The sequence below is a fragment of the Echinops telfairi genome, unplaced genomic scaffold (genome assembly GCF_000313985.2).
Source record: "Echinops telfairi isolate 266 unplaced genomic scaffold, ASM31398v2 ScPeMD7_3533;HRSCAF=4204_0, whole genome shotgun sequence".
NCBI lineage: Eukaryota > Metazoa > Chordata > Mammalia > Afrosoricida > Tenrecidae > Echinops > Echinops telfairi.
In genome coordinates this window covers 549,065-571,487 of record NW_022107431.1, presented here as the reverse complement: position 1 = coordinate 571,487, position 22,423 = coordinate 549,065, and the positions used below count along the sequence as shown (strand labels likewise).

The 22,423-nt window shown below is 53.6% G+C and overlaps 1 protein-coding gene across 1 annotated transcript; it reads left to right on the top strand.

The window, feature by feature from the left end:
* The first annotated feature begins 105 nt into the window (after nucleotides 1-105).
* ERMARD (ER membrane associated RNA degradation) lies at nucleotides 106-20,859 on the top strand. The gene is made up of 18 exons (XM_045294477.1): nucleotides 106-163; nucleotides 527-694; nucleotides 3,293-3,426; nucleotides 6,220-6,321; nucleotides 6,536-6,625; nucleotides 7,411-7,508; nucleotides 7,782-7,918; nucleotides 8,449-8,563; nucleotides 8,936-9,038; nucleotides 10,048-10,077; nucleotides 11,125-11,193; nucleotides 12,018-12,200; nucleotides 13,264-13,347; nucleotides 13,619-13,695; nucleotides 15,999-16,124; nucleotides 16,405-16,623; nucleotides 17,618-17,731; nucleotides 19,887-20,859. Exons 2-18 carry the CDS (start codon nucleotides 544-546, stop codon nucleotides 20,101-20,103), a joined length of 2,049 nt encoding a protein of 682 aa, XP_045150412.1. The 5' UTR covers nucleotides 106-163; nucleotides 527-543; the 3' UTR covers nucleotides 20,104-20,859.
* The last annotated feature ends 1,564 nt before the right edge of the window (nucleotides 20,860-22,423 follow it).

Below are 22,423 nucleotides of genomic sequence, written 5' to 3'. Positions count from 1 at the left end.
GGCAGGCGGTAGGTGCTTGCGTCATCGACTGCGCGACGCAGCCCGGGCGAGCTGGGGGTGTGCGTCATCCACCTGCGGCAGCCTCGGTGGAAGCCCGGCGGGAGGGATGCGAGAGGCTCGCGTCATCCGCCTGCGCCGGCGGCGTGGAGTCTGGAAACTGGAGGTAGAGTCTGGGGCCCCTGGTAGTCTGTGCATTCCCCCTCTAGTCTCAGTTCCCCCTCGCCCATAGCTGTGTGCGCACTCTCCAATATTCACGGGACGAGTGGCGCCGGTTCATGAGATGTATCCCGGCTGCTCCTTTCTGGGCTGGTGGATTTTATTTGAAAATCTTTCTGTAACTTTGAATTTGACCACAGTGGTTTAATCCCATAACTCCCATGAAATCCAGAAAGCACATTCTTATTGCCTATTCCCGAGTGTACTTTCCCTCTCAAATAGGATTGTCTGGTGACTTAAATGCATAATTAATATTCCTCTGTTTTTATACCCTGGTAAAAACAGTATCGTTGTGTGTCTCCCATTTCAGACATTAAAAGGGATGCTATGACTACATGCCTTTCTCCCTCCGTATATGCTATGATTTGTAAACTTGGCTTTGAAGTCACAGAACATCGGGACATCAGTAGCGTTGTAAGTGAGAATGGTGAAGTCTGCTGGAACACAATTACAGACTGTGTGAGCTATGCAGAATCAGGTTTGTGCTTTCTTTGCGCCCCTATCACCAGTCAGTGATTGTAAAGTTCCCTTTTGACCACTGCTGCTGTTTGTTAGAGGTGGCTGTCATGCACAATTAGCTCACAGGACAAAGGGAATGTATTGGATTGAATTGTGTGCCCCCAAATATGCACTATAATGCCTAGCCTTTATGCTGTGGCCCTTAAGGAGCCCCACTGAGAATTCACTGCTCAGCCACCCATGGTGCCTGCAAGGTGCTCCCATTGGGGGTGGGTTGTCTTTGCTGTGCTGATGAAGCAGGAGTAGTGTAGGGTGTGCTTTGAATCTGAGATATAAAATAGCTTAAGCAAGCCAGAAGAGCAGAGATGGGGGTAATGAGACATCAAGCTACCTAAAGATTATTCAGGAGCAGGAGCAGAAGCTCAGCGAGGCAGAAACCCTCCTCTAGAACTGACAGAGAAAAGAAGCCATAAGTGAGAGTCGGGATCCTGGTTTTGGATTTCTGGCCTACGCTGTGTAACCTCCATTCACCTGTCAGATTGTTGTATTGTGGCGGTTTGTCTGCTACTGGGATCCTAGAAGCTTTAAGACTGGTATTTCAAATACCAGCAGAGTCAGCAGTGGTGGACAGGTTTCAGTAGCATTTCTGGACCAGGACAGGCTGGGACAGGGCCACAGCATTCAACTTCTTTAAGACACCGGCCAGTGAGAACCTTACTAACAGCAGCAGAACACTGATGACATGTTAAAAGATGAGCCCTTCAGGTTGGAAGGTTCTCAGAATACAGCCGGGGAAGAGCAGCCTCCTCAAAGTAATAATGTGGATGGAGCAAAGCTTCATCTGCTGGTGTGACATAACTCAAAATGAGAAGAAAGAGCTGCCAACATCCATTAATAATTAGAACATGGAATGTACAAAGTATGAATCTGGAAGATTGGAAGCTGACAAAAATGAAGTGGAACGCATAAAGACCAATTTCCTGGGCATTAGTGAGCTGAAATGAGCCAGTCAGTATTGGCCATGTTGAATTGGACAAACATGGTTTACTACGACCCAAGCCATAGAATCTTCAGTCACCTCTGGGCGTGTGAAAGTCGGACGTTGAGTAAGGAAGACCAAAGAAGAATACATGCAATTGAATTGTAGTGCTGGTGAAGAATATTGGAAAGACCAAGGACTGCTAAAAGGACAAACTAACCGGTCTTGGAAGAAGTACAGCCAGAGTGCTCCTTAGAGGCAAAGATGGCAAGGCTTCCTTACATACTTTGGGCATGTTGTCAGGAGAGACCAGGCCCCGGAGAAGGACATCATGTCTGGTGAAGTGGAGGGACAGCGACAAAGAGGAAGACTCTCCACGCAATGGACTGACACGGTGGCTGCACAATTGGGCTCCGGCATAGGAACCATTGTGGGGATGGTGGGGGACTAGGCAGTGTTTCATTGTGTTGTGCACGGGCCGGTGTGAGTTGGAACTGACTCAGTGGCCCCGAACAACAACGTAGCTTACTGTGCCTGGGATGGCGAGTGGAAGAGGCCTGGCATTCGTCATCCGGAAGAACATTTGAAGATGTGTGCATAAGTTCAATGATACCAGAGCTAGAGGAATATCCATATACTTTATTGACAGACATGAGGCCAGAGAGCACCTGGATGAATACTACAAGACCAACAACTTACTCATTGCAAATAATTTCAACAACACTGGGCAGATCTTCTGCAGGAGATCTCTTTAAAGCGTTGAGCAGGAAGTCATTTAGAGGACTGGTGTGCTCAGTCCAGGCTATGGTCACCTTCTTCTGCAGGTGAAAGCTGGGAAATGCAGAAAGAAGATGAACACAGACTTAATGCCTGCGGATTATCGTGTTCGACCAACAGTGGCTGCGTCACAAGTTTGGCGGAAGTTCAGCCAGGGTGCTTCCTAGAAGCAAGGGTGGTGAAACACCATCGCATGTACTGTGGGCATGTCATGAGAAGGAGCCAGTCCCCTGGAAAGGACATTATTCTGGTAAAATATAGAGGGTGAGCAAACATGAGGACCCTCGAGATGGATTAATGTAGTGGTTGCAAAAATGGGCCCAAACCTACCAACTGTTGTGAGCATGGCTCAGGATCAGTCAGGGCTTCCTTCTGTCCCACCTCTACAGCTGCTGCACGTCAGAACCAACTCATGACACCCACAGCAGCAAAACTGAGAAAATGCAGGTGTGTTGGTTGAAGGCAACCATTCTTGGGATTTCTCTGGTAGCATCGCTTGATAAATACAAGAAGTCAGCATTCAGGAGCAGGAATGAGGCCAGAGGGTCTCAGCGTTGGTGGGAACCGCACCGATGAACTCTAGACTAGATATATTCAATGAAAAACAAAAAAGACTGGTGGTGACCAGGGATGGTGGGGAGTTAGGAAAAATTGTGTTGTGACCAAATGTCTCTGTCAGTAATACTTATTTCAGCAGCTTTTTTAAAGGGGGTGATGGGAAGCTGGGTGGCTGGGATCCTTTGTGCGAGAAGGAGGGATGGGAGCTGAGTGGTGATTTGGTGGAAATGTTACAATTATGAATGAAAGTCCCTTTTCTCTGGTGATAACTGGGGCCTAAATGTTGTTTTCCTGTCTTGCAAGGTCTAGATTACTGCAAGAGTGTACGGCTGCTGGGCCCCCTGTGTGAAGCTGTCCATCTGCACTACCTGTCTCTGACCAGAGTGCACTTCGACATTCTATATGCATCCTGGTTCCAGTGGACACACTGCCCTGAGGTGTGGCTTCTGGATGACCTTAACAACCCTTGCAGAGACACTCCCGCCACCACCCCACCCCACCCCCACCCCCGTTTTGATGCTCTGGTGACACAGTGGGTAGGCTGTTGTCTGCTCTGGTGAAGAACCTAGCCAGGTCAACCCCATGGGGCAGCTCTCTTGTGTCACCTGGTTGTTGTGTCTGACCTGCTGGGCAGCACATAGCATCAGCAGAGGACTGGGGCCCGGGAGGTGGCCTTGGTGGGAGTACTGTGAAGAGCCGTTGAGTGGCTTCCAAGTCTGCGGCATGTGTGCAACAGAAAGCAGCACTGTATGGTCCTGTAACCCCCTCACAATCTTTGAGCCCATTGTTGCAGCCACTGTGACCATCTGTTTCCTTCATGCACTTCTTCCTTTTAATGGACCCTGGACTTTAGCAAATATGATGTCCTTCTCCAGGGACTGATCTCCCCAGATAACGTGTCTGAAGCACATGAGACAAAGTCTCATTCCTCCCTTCTAAGGAGCATTCCGGCTGTGTTTCGTCCAAGACAGATTTGCTTATTCTTTTAACAGTGCACAGTACTTTCAATATTCTTCACCAACACTATCATTCAAATATAACTAGTCTTCTCTGATCTTCCGTATTCATTGCCCGACTTTCACATGCATAGGAAGTGATTGAAAATACCACGGCTTGGGTCAGGTGCACCGTAGTCCGCAAAGTAACCTCCTTGTTTCTCAACACTTTAAAGAGGTCTTGTGCAGCAGAGTTGCCCAAAGTATTGTGTCATTTGCTGTCCTGACTGCTGCTTCCATGAGCATTGATTGTGGGTCCAAGCCCTCACTTGGTCCAAGCCCTTGGCCATTCCAGTCTTTCCTCTGCGGGTCGTGCTGCTGTCTTGCTCCAGGTGTGAGGCTTTGGGTCTTTTTTACTTTGAGTCGTAATCCGTACTGAAGCCTGCAACCCTTGATCTCTTCTGCAAGTGCCTCATACCCTCCTTTCAGTAGGCAAGGTTGTATCATCTGCATTCTTCCTCTAATCCAGATGCTGGGTGCTTCTTCATGTAGTCCAGCTTCTCCTTAGCTCTTGCAGCGTGAGGAATGCGCTCTTTGGCTTTCTAACTAACACTGGGTTTGTGCACATTTCATTATAATACTTTGTCTTCTCTAGCTGCATTTGACATTTTGCATTCGGCTCTTTTCACCGTTTTCCGTGAGCATCAGTTACTCTACATTCAAGAGCGAGTTTCAGAATCTCTTCTGGCATCCACTTTGGTCCTTTCCTTCTTGTATTTGTAATGACCTTTGCTTTCTTCACTTGTGATGTACTTGATACCGTTCTGCAACTCGCCAGGCCTTTGGTCATTACGGCCGAATGCAGCAAATCTGCTCTTGGGACAGTCTCTGAATTCAGGTGGAATGAACTCAAGGTCCTGTTTCGGCTCTCATGGATTTAATTTTCTCAGTGGTGGTCTCTTCGACAGTTGCCCCTGGCCTCGTTTCAGCTGCTGACAATGAGCTTCTCCAGCATTTCCCCCCATGGATGTAATCAGTCTGATTCCGGTGTAGTCCATCTGTCAAGGTCTGCATCATAGGTTCCAAACTTACTTGGTCTTCTGCCCCCTTTCCAGATAGTAACTTGTTCTTGTGTTCTCTGGAAATTAGGACCGTTTGTGCTGCCGCCCATAACCCAGGAGGAAGTGTCATATCTGCTGTTGCAGCCCCCTGTCCGTCCCAGCGCCCTGGGACGGTGGCACCACTTTGGGAAACACTGGTCTATGGGTGCATTGCCGTCTATGTTGTTGGACAAAAGGTGTTTGCAGTGAGGTTGTTGGTGTTACACACTTCTGTCAGGAGACCTCCCGTTTTGTCGGCATCACCAGTGCTGTATTCCCCACCCCCTTCCTTCCCTTCGGCTCCAACTTTCCAATAGTAAGTGTTAGTAGCGGCCACTATGTCTGCACTTCCTCGGTACCTAGGTGCTCATTGAGAGACCGAAGACAAATTGACACTCCCGAACAAAGCACGGGCTTTCTGGAAAGTCAGGTGTCCCTGAGCTACTGGGACCAGGGGACAGAAATGTGTGGTTTGTTCAGAGTGGGTTGACAGTCAAACCAAACCACACTCACCCCATCGTGTGGATTCTGACTCAGAGTGACCTTCTAGGACAGAGCAGAACTACCCTGTGGGTCTCCAAGGTTAGAAATTGGGAGCAGAAAGCCTCATCTTTCTCCTTTGGAGCAGCGAGTGGGTTTGAACTGCTGACCCTGTGGTTAGTAACCTAACACAATCTATGCCACCAGGCAGGGACTAATTTGGGCCAAGCCAAAATCTTGTGTTGGTTGGCTTTCTGGTTCTTTTTTTAACTACTTCATTGGGCGCATTAAATAATTGAAAGAAAGTAGTAACTACACTGAGTGGATTCTGGCACACTTAGAATTGCCTCTTAGATGGGGGGTGGGGCGAGGGCACACTTTGCTTTCCCCTTTGAAGTGTCAGGATGACCTGCCTGTTGTAGTGAGAACTATTCTAAATTAAAATGGGAAGTAACACCTATTCTAAACCCTTGACTTTTTAGTTTACAGTTATACCAGACTGATTGCTTCCAATAATAATTTGAATAAAGAAGGTATAGTTTCAGTTATTTGATCCAGTAAATATTTTGCGATGTTTACACAGAAAGTGTTTACCTGTGCCCAACCAGAGACTCACTGAACCATGTCAGTTGAAACCCAGGGAGAGTGAATTTCAGCAAATTTTCCTGCTACCTGGAGAACTATGCAAACCCTGCCATACCTCTCATCCTGACAGCTGTTTCCTGAAATCCTGGACGCTCTGCAGAGCCTGCAGCCCACTGCCGTGCCGCTCAGCATCCTGAAACTGACTTCCTGTCTGGAGCGCGCGCTGGGTGACGTATGTGCCCGCCCCTCACTGCACGGTTACGTCGTTTGCGTCAGTGATGTCACCGTTGCTGTGTCTTGACTTTCCTGGTTGTTTTCCTATGAATTCCCACTTGACACGGGATTTAATTGTGTTTCTTTGGTGACTGCGAAATGCCAAGCTCTGCTCTCCCTGTGTGGCTGCCAGTGAGGAGGCTGCGGTCCTCACAGCCCTGTGTGTGTTTTAGGTGTTTCTGCTGCTGGGAAAGGAATGCCCCTTTCTCCTCCGAGACCTGCTTGCGTCCCAGGAGCTGGCGCAAGTCTTCGGGCAGCCTGTGGTAAGACTGTCCACTGATGGGGCAGCGCAGAATAGTCCAAGTTACTTGTACTTCTGGGCTGGTGGAAGATGGCGCCATGGGCTTCTGTCAGGGTCCTCAGTGGGCCCTTAGGAGTCAGAACCCGCCCGCCAGCTGCGGGCTTTCTGTGCTTCCTACTCGATGCTGCTTAAGAGGAAACCGTTTCCAGCTCCCTCCCTGGCCCACCGTCCGGTCACGGTGGCCCCGCTTTCAGCCCCAAGCTAAAGGGCAACACCACACCTTGTGGTACCAGAAGGGGACGCTGGGACACATAGCTCTGTGATCAAGCACATCTTAGTCATCAGAACACTCACATGGCCTAGAATCAGAATTTCAGTCCTTTCACAGAGGATACCAAACCCACACCAACCCTGCCCCGTTGGGTCGTGCTGACTCATGTTGGCCCCACGGGACAGGGTAGAACAAGAGTGTCTGGCACTAAATCTTTACAGAAGCAGATGGCCTCGTCTTGCTCTCAGGAGCCCGGTGCTGGACCCACAGTGCCACCAGGGCCCCTCCAATCAACCATCCTGCAGCTTTGCCCTGGCAGCCTCTCCAGCTCATGGGGCCTCCTGGCTGGTGGTTCGGAGGGCAGGCGGGGCCATGTGTGCGTCCGTGTGCATACATTCACGTGTGTGTGCGTGCCTGGAGGGCGGGCCCGGCCCGTGGGATGCCCAGTGCAGGTTGGCGTAGTAACTGCCCTCTCGGTTGTTGTGAGTGCTGCGGCCGAGCGCGCTCCCAGCAGACACTCAGCCCCTCGTCACCAGATGGATGTGCTCAAGGTCTTCGTGGGCTCTCCGCATGGACTCAACCTTCGCAACATCCTGTGGCACGGCTTTGCAGCCCCTCAGGAGATCCCGCCAAAGTGAGTCGTCGCCGTGCACGCATCCATGGCTGCATCCCCTATCTGCTCTTGGACCCCCTGTGGGGGGTGCATGTGCTGTGGGGGCGCTTTCCTGGGCCTTCAGGAGGAGGGGTGGGGCTCACATCCCTGGGGGAACAGGATTGCTGCAGGCCCCAGCCCAGCACCTGGGAGATGCCCCAGCCCCAGCACACACTGTCCTGTCCTGCCGTGCAAGAGCGGCTTCTGTGCTTCGTGTGGCCGAGCCGCTTTCCCCTCAGCCCCCTGGTTGCCCAGGTACTGCTCCATGCTGGTTCTGCTGGCAGCAGGCCTCGGGCAGCTCCTGGACAGCTTCCTTCAGCTCACCCAGCGCTCGCTGACACGCCGCTGCTTCCTGACTCTCGCCAACCTGGAGGATGTGAGCGTCTTTCCTGGCAAGTCCCGCCTGCCCCATCTTCTCTGTTCCTAGATCTTCCCAGCACTGTGGGCACCACTAGCTGGGGGCCTCCAGCGTGAACTCTGGGGCAGAGACAAGGCCAGGGGTGGGGCCTTTGAGAGTCTCCTGAATTCACACTGGAGACACGGTTGCTTTGCCACTAGTGTGCTGACCGTGGCTGGACCTTCTTGCCTGCCCTGTCCCACCTCCTTCCCCGTCCAGGGGGGCCTCCAGCAGGTCATCTCCTGTGTCCTTGGAAAGAGAGTACTCCGAGCTTGGTCCATGTGCTGCACTGGCCACCCGAGCCCCTCAGGCTCTGGGGAGACCAGTACTCATGGCTCTCGGCCCTGGTCCCAAGGCTCCCCACCCCATTCCAGGTCAGAGTGGTGACTCCCTGATGGCGCCTGTGGCTACCTCAGAGAGGGTGGGCCAGAGCTCGCCTCCTCAGCTAGCCATGAGTTGCCCCAGGTGGGCAAGCCTTCACCGGCCGTGGGCTGCCCTTCGTGAAGGTTCTTTGCTGCCTTGCAGCTGTCACTACCGAGGTCCTTTCCATGTTGGACGCCATGGTGAAGAAGTCCCCGGTAATACCTGGCACCATGACACCATACTGGGAGGCCGCAATCAGCAATTTCAGGTCCCACAGGTAAGGAAAGGCCGGCACTGCTCGGAGGCCTTGAGAGGGTGCCGGTGTGCTATGGGGCGGACGCAGGGGCAGGCTGGAGTGTGAGGTGGTGGCATACGAGGAGTTCAAAGTTCACAGCTGAACTGTGGTTTAGCAGCTGCCAGAGGGGCCTCAGCAAGCCGAACAGGTTTCAGCAGAGCTTCCAGACTAAGGTGGGCAAGGAGGAAAGGTGTGGTGAGGTGCTTGGGAAGACAGGCCAGTGGTCCCATCTGGTGCGTGGGCTTGCCGTGAGTTGGGGCCACCTCCACCGACCGCCGCCGCAGTGAGGCCACCGCAGTGAGGCTCAGGGCTGCTAGATGTGGACGCTTATGCACGTACCCTCCAATGCCCCAGGTTCGCCGACTGCGTCATCCTGTTACTGACACAACTGGAAGCGGGGCTTCGGCGAGCGTTTGCTACTGTGAACGACTGTCCAGCCAGACTCCTGACGGCTGAGGTGCCTCACCTGTGCTTATGTTGCTGTGGGATCGCCAGGTTTGGGGGAGGGGAGGGGAGGGTTTGTCAGCCAGACTTGCCCCACCCACAGTCTCATTCCATCATTAGCAGGCTCCTGGCCTTAGAAGTCCTCTCGCTGCCCTTCCTGGCACTGTGCAGCTAACCCCGGGCTCAGGTGGGCCCCTCTGTGGGGCGGGAACAGAGTAGTGGAACTCTAATGAAAACCCCTCAGAGGGGAGGACAAGCTGGGGGAGCTTAAGTGGCAGCTCCCCCTAATCTGGGCTGTGACACCCAGCTTCTGATATATGCCTCCTGAGCTCAGCTCAGCCCCTCCTCCTGGTCTCGGCTCAGCCCCTCCTCCTGGTCTCGGCTCAGCCCCTCCTCCTGATCTCAGCTCGGCCCCTCCTCCGGTTCTCTTGTTCGTTCCTCCTGCTGGTGGTGGGTTAGTTGGCCCCTTGTGTGCAAATACCTTTATATACATTTTCCCTCCAGCTCACATTTCCTTTGTTTCGAAAAAGGCCCCTTTCTCCTTCAGACAAGTTGTGAGAGTATTGCCCTCATTCACACCTCACACCTGGCACCAAGCTTGAGGCCTATCCCGTCCTTCCCTGCCCATCAGCCCCCATGCCCACTCTGCCCCCCTACATCTTACCTGGTTGTTTGGGCCTGCTTTACCTGAACACAGTGTTGAAGGGCGCCACTGTGGCTGACTCACTCACCTACCAGCTCCCCAGGGGCCTGTGGAGCGGCAGCTGCCCTCGGCACCAACACTTGAGTTGCCCTCAGCTGTGAGCAGGTTCCACGAGCAGGGTGTTCTGTTTGCGTGGCTAGTTCTGGGTCAGGATTGTGAGCCGTGGTTCATTGACTGGCTCATGGCCTTGTCCCCACCATAGCACTATTTCAATGGAAGGTTTCAGACTTGGGGCCACACACTAGAATTGTTGTCTCATTTGAATAATGTCACTCTGTACTCTGTTGTAATGATGTCTCTTTTCTCTCCGGTTCTGAAGTCAACGATTCTTTACACCACCTTTGATGAGGTAAGCAGCCAAATGTGTGTGACTCCTGAAAACAGAAGCATGTGTCTGTTTAAAATAGAAAGTGCAGAATTGAAGTCATTGTAAGCCACACACGTACAGGAAAATACCAATAACAATACAGGAGAGCTTCAAACAGTTCTTGGGAAAATTCCATTATCTCTTCATTCCAACCTCTACAAACCTTATGCCTCCTCTCTGAGACCAAAAAAATTTTATATAAAGTCTGCAGTCTGTCTCTGAGCCCCACGGTACTGTTAGCCTAACATGTAAAATTGTAAAAAACTCAAAAGTTGGGAAATACAACAGATTAACATTACTGCTGGAATTATCTAGATGCTTACAGTTTAGATTTGGGATTAGCCCTTATTTGTTTGTGTGTAAACTACACACCAGCCCCCCTGTTAGGATGGATGGTGCTTCCGGTGTCTTCACTGTGCTGGAGTTACCAGCACTCAGGCCCATGTGCCTGGTCTCCTTCGGGTCATTCTGTGTGCCCCAGGGCATCTCCCACAGAGGTGGCCTCTGGGAGGCCCAAGTGCAGGTGTCTGAACACTCCAGCCTCTTTCCTGTCAGGCAGCTGAGGCTCACAGGTGAGCAGTCCAGTCAAGTGAAAGCTCCTGTCGGTGTGCCGTGCGGCGATGTGTGAGGGCTTCAAAGAGTCTGGGGAAATCGCATTCTCTCAATTCTGTCCATGGACTTGGTCTACGAGGCTAAAGGAGGTGGCAAGTGTGGCCAGAGGGGGAGAGGGTGGCCTTGAAGTTTGCACGTGTGTGTGAGTGTGCGTGTGCGTGCGTGCGTGTGTGTGTGTGAGTGTTCACAGAAGAGCACACCCACGTGAGCCGGAGTGCTGTTGTCATCGAGCACGGCCTGCAGAGTGTGTCTCTGTCATCGCCGTAGAGGAACATCTTCTGACCAGGTGGTTGGCATGGTTTTGAGACCACCCATTTACCTAACTTTCTTGGCGCACAGAGATGTCACACCCAAACTGCTGAATCCCGAGCTCTGCGTGCTGCTAGTTGACCAACCCCTTTCTTCCTGATGTTTTAGATGTTGGCAAAGGACTTGAATGATGGTACGGCCAATCAGCTTCCACTTCTCCTTGGGGAGCCTGTGATGGTAAAGTAGCTGGGTCTTCCAGATGGGCGGGGTCTTTTGGTCTAATCTCTAAATGGTAGAAAGCTCGGTTGGTCTTCCAGTGTGGGGGGTCCGCTATGAAGATGTCATTAGACCCGCTCCACAATGGGTGGGGCCTTGCAGCCTTGGGGCTTGTCCTGTGCACAGACGCCTGCAGGCCTCCACCTCTGCAGGGTGCTTTCCCGTGAGACTTGGGAGATTGGTCTGCGCCGTCCCTCAGCTGATGGTCCTGTGTGAAGACATCTCTTACATGGGGCCTTTGCTCCCCTTTCAGTATCATGAGCTGCTGTTAGAGTTACATTTTCCTAAAACCATATAAAAATTACTGGGTAGACTTTTGAAAAAAGGCCCCGGGTATGCGTGGGGCAAGAATAGGGCCCTGGGCTGCACAGCCCCTACTGGCTGCTGGGTCAGAGCGTGCACTCTTGCCCTGGGGAAGGCCTGACCCAGGCAGGGCCCGTTCCCGGCCCTGCACATGCCTGTGCTTCTGCCTGGCTACTCCAGTGCGCGGCTGCTCCGGCCGACGCCCCAATGCCTTCCTATCATCCTCAGCATCTGCCCACTACCACTTCCTAACTGTGTGTATTACTACGGCGCTCACCCCTATGGACGGCCACCTGGGTCGACAGTGCCCACTGCCCCTTGTCCCAGGCAGGACCGCCTCGGCATCCACGGTGTGCGCAGTAGACTTGGGCCTGAGGGAAGGGCTTTCCAGCAGCAATGGATGCATCCCTTGTGGGAAGCCAGGCATCGGGCTTCCTGCTGCCCGGTGCCCCTGCTAACAGACTGCTCTCTGGCCCCTGAAGGAATTTCTCTGGGATGTGTTGAACCACCAGGAGGGCCCCCGCATACGAGACCGACTGAGCCACGGGGAGGTCCACGTCTGCGAGGTTCCAGAAGGAGCTGCACACCAGCTGCTGGCGCTTTCCCTCGTGCTGTTACTCAGGCTCGGTCCCCACGGCGGCCTCCATGCTGGTGTCGCGCCCTCGGTAATCGCGGCCACACACTGTAACGCTCCCTCAGGGTCTTCTGAGCCGAAATCACACTGCTGAACCGCCCTGAGTAGGCCTCCTGTGCGGTCAGCGCTCAGCTGTGCCTCAGCACTCCGTGCGGCCGCCTCCACTTGGAAGGCTGCTTCCTCGGCGTTCCGTCTTTCCTGGACTGGGGCAGAGCGTACAGTTCATTCCGTTGGCCCCGCGCTGCTGGCAGAGGTGCAGCGCTCGAGAACAGCTGAGCGGCCCACCCCAGAAGGGGCATTTGGGGGGTGATGGAGTGCACAGAGAGGGGGGACCGAGGAGCTCCCTGAGAAGCATTCCTTGGGAGACCATGTGAGGGCACTCCTGTGGAGTACCCACTGAGTGCTCATAGCCCAGTGCCCGTGAAGGGGGTGGGCCAGCCTTCGATGGCATCATTCTGCCACCAGCTTCCTCTACGCATCTGAAAAGTCTTGTGAGATTTCCGCCTGACAAGTAAAATGAATCCGTCAAATGAGGAAGCACCTGAATTTGGTGGTGGCGACCCTGTGACAGTAGCCCTGCCCCGGGTCGAGCCCGTTTCTCGCCAGCGCCACCGCCAGACAGTACCAGGCTCCTGTGAACCAATGAAATGGCGAGGCCGTTCCTATTGTTTGCCAGAGCTGGTCTCCAAACCCACGGGCTAGTTAGACTCTGTCCTGGAGGGCCCTGAACGTCCGGATCAACTGATGGCAGGGGTGAGAGCAGAGTGGTTTAGGGGAGTATTCACAGCAATCAGTGAACACGGATCATTTTAAGATGAGTAATTTTTGTTGGGGCTATTTCATCGTTTTCTAACTTAATATTAGCAACTCTCATTAAAATTGTTTAAGAGTTCAGAGGACAGACATCGGCTTGGTAATTGCTCATTTTCAGCCGGCTTCCTGTCAGTCGCTGGGTTACTGGGGGGTGACTGTGATGCGGGGCTGGGCCTTGCCTCACCTGAGAGAACCCTGTGAGAATGGGGGCTTACCTGGCCTGTGAGTCGGCAGAAGAAAGCCGGGAGCCTGACCAAACACAGAACTCTCCTCTCAACCAGGAAGAAGCAACAGTACAGTCATTGGTCAGCATTGCCGAAGGCTACAGTTCTCGCTTCCATCCTGCCTCTCAGCTGAAAAAGCAGGTGTGCAGGGGTGGGTGGGGAGAGTCTTCAGTGCATGCTGGCGTCTGATGGGGGCGTGCAGCAGGGGCCCTGCATGTCAGAGAGGTGGCAGGCATGTTTCAGCGCCAGCGCAGACAGTAACGGCTTTGCAATTGCAAGGAATATGGCAGGATATATTAAATAGCTGTCACTCATACACTCATTTTAGAATGTAAGATCTGTAGCCATTTTAAATAGCTACTTTTTCCTGGAGAGCTTACTGGAAACACTCTTTAAAACACCTTCTTGTCAGGTGCTGAGCTGTGAAGAGAGCATCAGCAGTTGGCCTGCACTTTCTCTGCCGGAAGGAGCAGCTCCAGAGGCAGCCAGGTAGGCTGCACCTTGAGGCTGGGGCTAGAGGGGGGCATGGGTCGGCTACAGCCACAGAGGCAGAGACTGAGGCCTGGAGACAGGTAGGTGGTAGAGGATGGGAGGGGAAAAATGGCCTGAACATCCAGCTCTGACATAGCACAAGAGGAGAAGCAGAGGCAGGGGTGTGGGAGAAGGTGGTGAAGTTCACGTAGGAACATGAGCCAGCAGTTCAGGAGAGCAGGGGCAAAGAGTAAACCAGCGAACCTAGAGCAGCCGACAGACTCCATCGGCACGAGCCCTGCCTCATCTTTCATTGACAAAGCTCACTGCTTTCAGCACGTCGCGCCTTTGCATTTGCTATGGCAACACAAAGTGATGGAGCCTCACTGTGCACTTGGGCCTGTGATGATGCCTCCCCCTTCATTCTTGGGGTCTGGATGTTGTCTCTCATTTTACGTTTGGGGGTCTGTACTGGTGTGTCTCATTTTACACTTGGGTCTGTGGTGGTGTCTCACTTATCCTTGGGGACTGTTGTAGTGGCCCCTGTTTTATTCTTGAGGGTCTGTGCTGTGTCTTCTTTTGATCCTTGGGGTTTGTGATGCTGTTGTTAGGTGCTGCCTGACTCATAGCAACCGATGTGCAACAGAGCAAGGTACTGCCGTGGCCTGCGCCATCCTCCTGTCCCGATGGCTTCCTGTCCCGATGGCCTCCTGTCCCGATGGCCTCCTGTCCCGATGCCGTTGCGGCCATTGTACCGGCCAGCTTGAGGCCTTCTCGCTTGCTTGCTGACACTCCGCTTTACGAAACATGTTGTCCTTCTCCAGGGACCATCTCTTCTTATAACTTGTCCAAGGGATCGGAGGAGCCTCTGAGGAGCATTCTGGATGTACTGCTTCTAAGAGAGGTGTGTCTCTTCTCTTGGCAGTCCCAGTATTTTCAACATTCGTCACCTCTGCCATCACCCAAGTGCACTGATTCTTGTTTGCACTCCCCTTGTTCAGTGCCCCACTCTCACATGCAGACGAGGGGATTGAAAAAGCCATGGCTTAGGTCAGGCCACCTTCGTCCCAAGAGTCACGTCCTTGCTTTTCAACACCCTGAAGAGCTCTTGTGCAGACTCTGCACAGTGTCATTGGATCTCTGGACTCCTGTTTTCATGAGCACTGATTGTGGATTCAAGCAAGACAAAATCCTTGACAATTTCCACCTCTTCTCCACTTAGCATGCTGTTACCTAGTGTGAAGATTTTGGTCATCTTTACATTGAGTTGTCATCCATACTGAAGGCTGTAATCTTTGATCTTCATCCGCAAGTGCTCAAGCCCTCCTCTTTCAAAGTCTTTCCGTAAGCAAGGTTGTGTTGTCTGCATATCACAGGTTATATATTTTTATGTATGTATGTGTGTATGTATATATGCCTTCCTCTAATCCTGATGCCACATTCTTCTTCATATAAGCCAGGATTTGCTCGGCTCAGCATACACATTGAATAAGTATGGTGAGGGGATACACCTTGACACACCCCTTTTCTGATTGTAAACCAGGCAGCATTCCCTTGTTCTGTTCACCCAACTGCCTCTTGATCCGCATACAGGTTCTACATGAGCACAACGACCTGTTCTGTAATTCCCATTCTTCTCAGGTATGATTCACACAGTCGAACGACTTTGCATAGTCAATAAACCACGAGTAGACATCTTTCTGGTACTCTCGGCTTTCAGCAGCGATGCACCTGACATCAGCAGTGACCTGAGCCTCTGGCAGCCCCTCAGGCAGTCAATGTATGCTGCAGCCGTTGTTGGCTGATCTGCGCAAAGTTTTCCCTGCGTGTGACATTAATGATATTGACGATATTTGCATCCTTTTGGGAGACCTTCCTTTGCATGGGTACAACTACGGAATTCCAGCCATTGGTCAAGTGTCTGCTGTCGGAATCGGAGGCCGAGGTGCTCAGCTCGCTCTGCAGCTCTGCAAGCCGTCCACCCCCCTCAGTGCTGCCCTGAGCTGTTCCCAGAGAGCCGCTGCGCTCTGGGACGCCTGTGCACACGGTCACCAGTGGGCGGCCAGGGTCCAGGCCTCATTCTACATCTCTCTGTGATGGTGCCTCCTATCTCGTCCGTGGGGCTTCCATGGTGCCTTCCGTTTTAGGTTCTGCGTCCGTGATCAGGTCTCTCCAGTGCATCGGGGAGGTGTGCGACCACGGTGCCTCATTTTACATTGGGGGAACAAGGCTGCAGATTAAGTGCTTTGCTCACTGAACCATGAGCCTAACAGGGCATTTTAATGATGGCTGTTTGTCTGTAAACATTCCGTGTACTTCAGATCAGACGACCCGTGTGAAACCGAGGCCTGCACCACCTTAATTGTGAAGGTGCTGTGTGAGATGTGTCACCACCTACCTGGGCTTCACCGTCATCTCGATAACCTGGATGGCCTTCGTTCTGAGAAGTAAGTTTTTGAGAATCGTGAAACATTATTTCAGCAAATGGGGAGGAGAAACAGCCCTTTTCTGCTTTTTCTACTCTGTTATTTGGTAGGAACTTTGGACTCGACTGTTTTTGCCCCAAAGAATTGTTACAAGAAGCCAGAGCAGCTATGTTTTGGTGTGTCTAATGTCCGGGGGAGAAGGACGTGTGTGGGGTCAACACCTGACCGGTGTGAGCTCAATGTGATGGTCACCATGCTGGCATGACAGCTGCCCTCAGCTCTCTGTCCACCCTGCTGACAGGTGGGCCCAGGTGCTGAGATCGCTCTGTGGCACATCCATCCCCACCCTGTACTGCCCGAGAGCAGTTCTTGAAGTGCTTGCCTTGCTCCAGAAAGTGTGTGCCCGATGCCACCAAGTGTCCACCCAGGTCCTGGCCTCCACAGAGCGGCGGCACCGGCAGTGGCTGGACAAGACCCTGCGCTCTCGGCAGAGGCAGAACTACCTGCGCATGTTACCCAGGTGAGTGTGCACCCTGTTTGGGAGCCCTCTGATAGGGAAGTTACCTAGGTGTCCTTAGAGATCATGCTCTGAGACATACCTTTGAGGAAGGTCACAGTAAACCCGCAACAGCCAGGGCTTGCGCCACGTACGGACCTGTCTGAGAAGGAGACACCTGCCTTCCCTGGGCGGAGCAAGGGGAGGACGGTGCTTGGTCCAGAGTACAGGAGACCTGGAGGAGCACCGATCTCCCCGAGCCACAGCCTTGCGCGTCCCAGCGCACAGCCGCACACCACCCTGTGTCCCAGAAGGCCCTGGGCGTGCCCTCTTAGCAGCTGCATGTGAGACCCCTCCTCCCTGCCGGCTTCCTGTCTATGCCGGGGGTCCTCTGGCTGCTGGCAGTGTTGGACCATTGGCCTGTGTCTCCCTCATGTGCCCATTGCTGAGCATCCGACGACAGGAAAGACGATGTCCACTCTAAATGGGCATCTGAGTGATCCAGCTCTGGCCTGAGAGGTCCAGAAGCCATGCCAGGCAACAGCTGCAGGAACACTGGGACCAGAGGGTGTTTGAGGGCCAATGGTGCCAGTGAGACTGCAGTCTCAGGTTGTCCCACGTGAGAGCCTGCCTGGGCCTCCCCAGAGGCTCAAACATGGAGAGGGGTCTGGAATGGAGGTGCCATCTCTGCCCTGCTCACAGCTGGCAGGCTGGCCAGGAAGGGAGGGTAGAAAGGGCCAGTCAGCCCCATGGGGGCGAGGACGTGGCAGGTCACAGGGGCAGCTGAGATGAGGACCGCGCAGGGGTGGGGCAGTCGCCCCATGAGATGAGAATGGAGGAAACTGTGACCTTGACAAGTCACCGCCTGTGACCCCTGCTGTGAGAGGGAGGAGGGCGGCCGCTCTGGCCAGCGTGGTCCGGAAGCAGGCGGACACCTGGTCTGGGGAGGGCAGGGCAACAGTGCTTTCCATGTGGCGTGGGAAATGTTCACCCAGAGGTAAAGTGTTCACCTCTTCAGCATTGAGCTGCTGTCTCCGGTCCTTCGCCTGGTTCTGCTGCTCGTTACCTTGGAATTGGTCAGCATCCACGCTGTTGGAGGGAAGAGCACGTGTGACTATCAGCAGTATGTCAAGTAAGTCTGTCTTCGGGGGACTGGAGCTCTGCGCTGGTGCCTCTGAGCCCACGCCCTGTCCCGGCTCTCCCCCTTCGCTCTGAGCCCACGCCCTGTCCCGGCTCTCCCCCTTTGCTCTGAGCCCGGAGCACGCACCCCTTTAGCGATGTCTCCCAGGGCAGTGGCACACACAACTCACAGACGAAGCTCACGATGATGGGGCTCACCAGGGGAGGTAGCAGGTTCCAGTCCCGGTGGGAAATGCTCAGGGTTCAGTTGTTCAGTCAGGGCAGTTTCTTCCTTGCCGTGCTCACAGGCAGGTCCCTCTCTGGCCTCTTGCCCTGGCCTCAGCCCCGCTGCTTCTTTGCCACTCCTCTGGTGTCCCAGCCGTCTCCTGGGTCAAGCAGGAGTCCCGGGTCCAGAGGACGCTACACACCTAGCTCTTCTCTCTCACTGGTCATGAGACCCCAGCTTGCTTCTGATGCAGCTCACAGATCTCGCCAGGGGCCCCTGGAAGAGGAAAAGGCCCGAGAGCCAGGTCTGGAGGGAGGGAGGCTCTGGTCATTACTGTGTTGTCCAAGCGTCTTGTAGAGCACAACTGGGGCCTGAAGGGAAGCTTGGGGAAGAACAGGGAAGAAGCAAAATGATGGCCATTCCCGAGCCCGTCCTCATCACCACCCCTCGGGGCATGCAGCAGACTGTCCCCCTCGGAATCCCAGTCGTGCACCCCAGAAAGAAGCAGGTGTCAGATGGCCAGAGGGTGGGCCTTGCGTTCTCACACACGCTGTGCACTTCGAAGGCTGTGCATGGATCTACACGTTCCAGGGACGGGCCAGTGGTGGCTCAGTGGTAGGATGACAGCCTTCCGTGTCGGTGACCTGGGGTCGGTCCCCAGGCTGGCAGCCACCATCTGTGGGGGAGGTTCGAGTGTGGCTGTGATGCCGAATGGGGTCAGCAGTCTCCAGACTAAGGGGGACTGCGAGGGAGGACCTGGCGGTCAGTCTACTGAAATCAGCCATTGATCACCTGGACAGTCTGGGAACGGGCAGTTCTGTGCTCTGTGACATGGGGTGAGTCGGGTGACCATTCTAGGTCCATCCTGGGACAGCCCAGGACTGGACAGTGCCATACTCTGGCGGGGAGCCCCCACAAACCCGGGCATCTCAAAGGCAGGGAGCCACGGCCTTGCAGGGGCCTGCTCACGCCTCTGATGGCATTTGTCTCTCGCATCCCCCTTGTGTCACAGTCGTTTTGTGTGCCTTTCTTTTCCTGATGCCTCAGACAGCGATGGGGTCCACTTACCTGTGGGTGCAGCCACGGACAAAAGGCAGGACACGCCCTGTAGCCCACGCTGGCTGGCGCGGGCAGAGAGCTGTGGGGGAAAGGCCAGCCCCCCACCACTAATCACGGGTTTGATAGGCGCAATTGTACAGCGATAATAAGTAAAGGTTATAGTAAAGTCATAAAGCGCATGAAAGGTAGAGGAGAGATTGAAATAATGGAGTCAGACACATTTCATGGTAGCATGCTCACCTCAGCCCCACATAATGGTCCACTGGAGATAGGGGGAGGGGAAGGAGGACAAGGAGAAAGGGAGCAGGGGAGGAGAGGGAGCTGACGAGAAGCCAAGGGAGGAGCCCAAGAGAGCACTCTTTATTGCTAACCCAAGCCTATATATCTTTGAGGGGGGGCATGCAAGCCCCCTAATTACAGGTAGACATACGTCACAGGAAGGGGTTGTGCTATAGGTAATACAGTAATGAGAGGGGGTGGTCTAGGGACATACACACAGTAGGAAGAGGCGGGATTGGGGGTACACATGTGACAAGATGGGCGGATCCTGGATTCAGGATGGCAGTCTAACTTTGGGTGTCACTGAGCTGGTTTGACCTCTTCTCTGGGTCTCCATGGAAACCATTATCAGGGTATAAACCCCACCTACAGGAGCCAAGCCAAAGGTGGCAAGCCTTTAGGGAGAAGTAGCCCATCGTCAACAGCAGGGAGCAGGCCCTACCCTGGTGGGACTAGACTGTAGTCTGGCAACTGACTGCCTGCAGGGAAGTAACTTGACAATTATTTACCATTAGCTGAAAGCAGTGTCCTATTTGGTGGGGAGGACTTGGGAGAAATATTTCTGTTTCCCACCGAGAGCTAATGGCTTTCTCCTCTCCCACAGATTCTTAAAGTCAGTCCTGCAGTACACTGAGAACCTGGCGACGTACACCAGCCCAGAGAGGAACAAGTGGAGCGAAACTGTCGGCCTCTCCCATCGAGCCCTGCTGTCAATGTGGGCCTTCGGTGAGAAGAAGCAAATGCTGATGCACTTAGCCACGAAACAAGCAGCACAGGAGTCCCCAAAACCTCAGAGGCGAAGGGCTTGTCTTGGCGTGTAAAGCAAGGCATGTGGCAGGCCACGTCGGTGTCTGTGCAGTGGCAGGTTACTCATCAGCTGCAGGCCGCCTCCCCCAGGCCGGGGACTCGCCACCAAGAGAGAGTGAGAGCTCAGAAATGGAGGGGGGTGGCGGGAGGGCACCCTCTGCTGGCAAGACCCCACCACGTCTCTCCTGGGGGCCACTTCCTTCAGGCAAAGGGAAGAGCCAGGCATAGCCCTTGGAGAGCTGACAAGTGGGGGTCTCTTGGCCTCCACTGAGTGGACTGCCATGCTGTCACCTTTCTTCACCTGGGTTTCTGGCCTCAGGTCATAGGAGGTGCCTGATGAGGCCACAGAGTAAGAGGTGGGTGGCGAGGTGGCACCACACCTGAGGTGCTGGGACCTGAAGGCTGGTTCCTGCTTTGTGCCTCAGGATGAGCTCGCACTGGTCCTGGGCCTGCTGGCCAGCTTCCTGGGAAGTTTCTTATGGAGGGCCAGGGAGGGGTGGAAGCCCTCCACAAGATGGACTGACCTAAGCCTCAACAGTGGCGCAAAGAGACCAAAGATGCCGGGGATGGAGCAGAAGAGAGAAGTCCATGGAGCCCACTGTCCTTGAGGGAGTTTTCAGTGCCTGTGAGCTCCATTCTAGCAAGACTCGGAAGTCTGAGATGGCACAATGCATCTGCTCCTGACAGAGCTACACCTTTTTAAAAAAAAATTTATTTGATCATTTTATTGGGGGCTCATACCACTCTTATCACAGTCCATACATCCATCCATTGTGTCAGGCACATTTGTACATTTGTTGCCATCATCATTCTCAGAGCATTTGCCTTCTATTTGAGCCCTTGCGATCAAGAGCTGCACCCTTCTTTCGGAGCTTGTGTCATTGCCGAAAGACTGCCGTCGAGCACAGACCCTCTAGGGAAGTGCTCCTGCCTGCTCTGACTCAGCATGCTGCTCCTCGGTGCCATGGAGCCGGCTCCCTGTGCTGCCACGCAAGGAAGCAGCACTGCCTCTTCCTGCAGCCCCTCACCATTGTCGCAGCAAGTGGGCCAAGCCATCTCGGAGAAGGTCTTCATCTTATTCACTGAGCCTCTTATCCAGGGTGACGTCCATCTCCAGGCCTGTTCGCTCCTGACAGCAGTCCAAGGGAACGTGGACTCACCCCTCCCTCCTTGCTAAGGAGCATCCTGGCTGCACTTCCAGGTCGCATTTGTTTGTTCTTCTGGCAGTTCATGGTGTATTCAATGTTCTCTGCCAGCAATATCATTTAAATACAATTCTTTTGTGGTCTCTCCTGTTCCTTGTTTGGCATTCGCCTGTGAAGTGATGGAAAACTGCCATGGCGTCTCCAGAGGGAAGACTGCTTTGAGTGCTTTGAAGAGGCCTCCTGCATCGGGTTTGCCCAGAGCAGCACAGGGTCCTCTGCACCTCCCGACCGCTGCTTCCATGGGTGTTGACTGTGGGTCCAAGTGCAGTGAGAGCCTTGCCAACATCAGTCTTGTTTCTGTTCATCGTGGTCTGCTCTCTTGGTCCAGTTGTAAGGATATTTGTTTCCTTTACATTGAGTTTCAATTCATACTAAAGGCTGCAGTCTTTGATCTCCATCAGCAAGGGCCTCGAGTTCTTTGTTTCAGCAAGCGTGCTTGTGCCATCTGCAGACTGCCGAATTATTCTTCCTATGCCAGCTTTTCTGATTGCTTGCTCAGCACGCGCCGCTTGCCTGTCCGTGTGTCACACTGGTGGCTCATGTGTGCTGTGATGCAGAAGCTGTGTCACTGTGTGTGAAATGCCGCAGGTCCCCCACAGGGGACCGGTTTCAGATGAGCTTCCAGACCACACTCAGCGAAGGACTCGGTCTCCCGCTCTGCAGGAAGGAGCTGCTGGAAACCTTACAGGTGACTTCAGAACATTGCCAGGTCCCGAAAGCCTATCGAGTAGAAGCAGAACATTGTCGGAGATAGTGCCAGAGGATGGGTGGGCCCCTGGGGTCGGAGGGCACTCAAAATGTGACTACCGCTGATTTCTCAGCATGGAGTTGACCATGCTGACATGAGTCGGTTGGGTAAAGCCTGTGGGCGTGGAGCCTTTGGGATCCTCATTGCTGAGGGCAGCACTCAAGGAGAAACAGCTACAAGCATCTGCATATGATTGGTACTTGGAATGTGCAAAGTGTGTGTATTAGTCTAGGTACTTTGGAGAAACAAATCCACAGCGACTCATGTATAAGAGAGAGTTTTATGTAATAAAATGTGCATCACGAAAACATCCCAACCCAATGCTGCCCAAGCCCACAAGTCCAACATTAACCCATTAACCCAACACCAGTCCACAAAGTC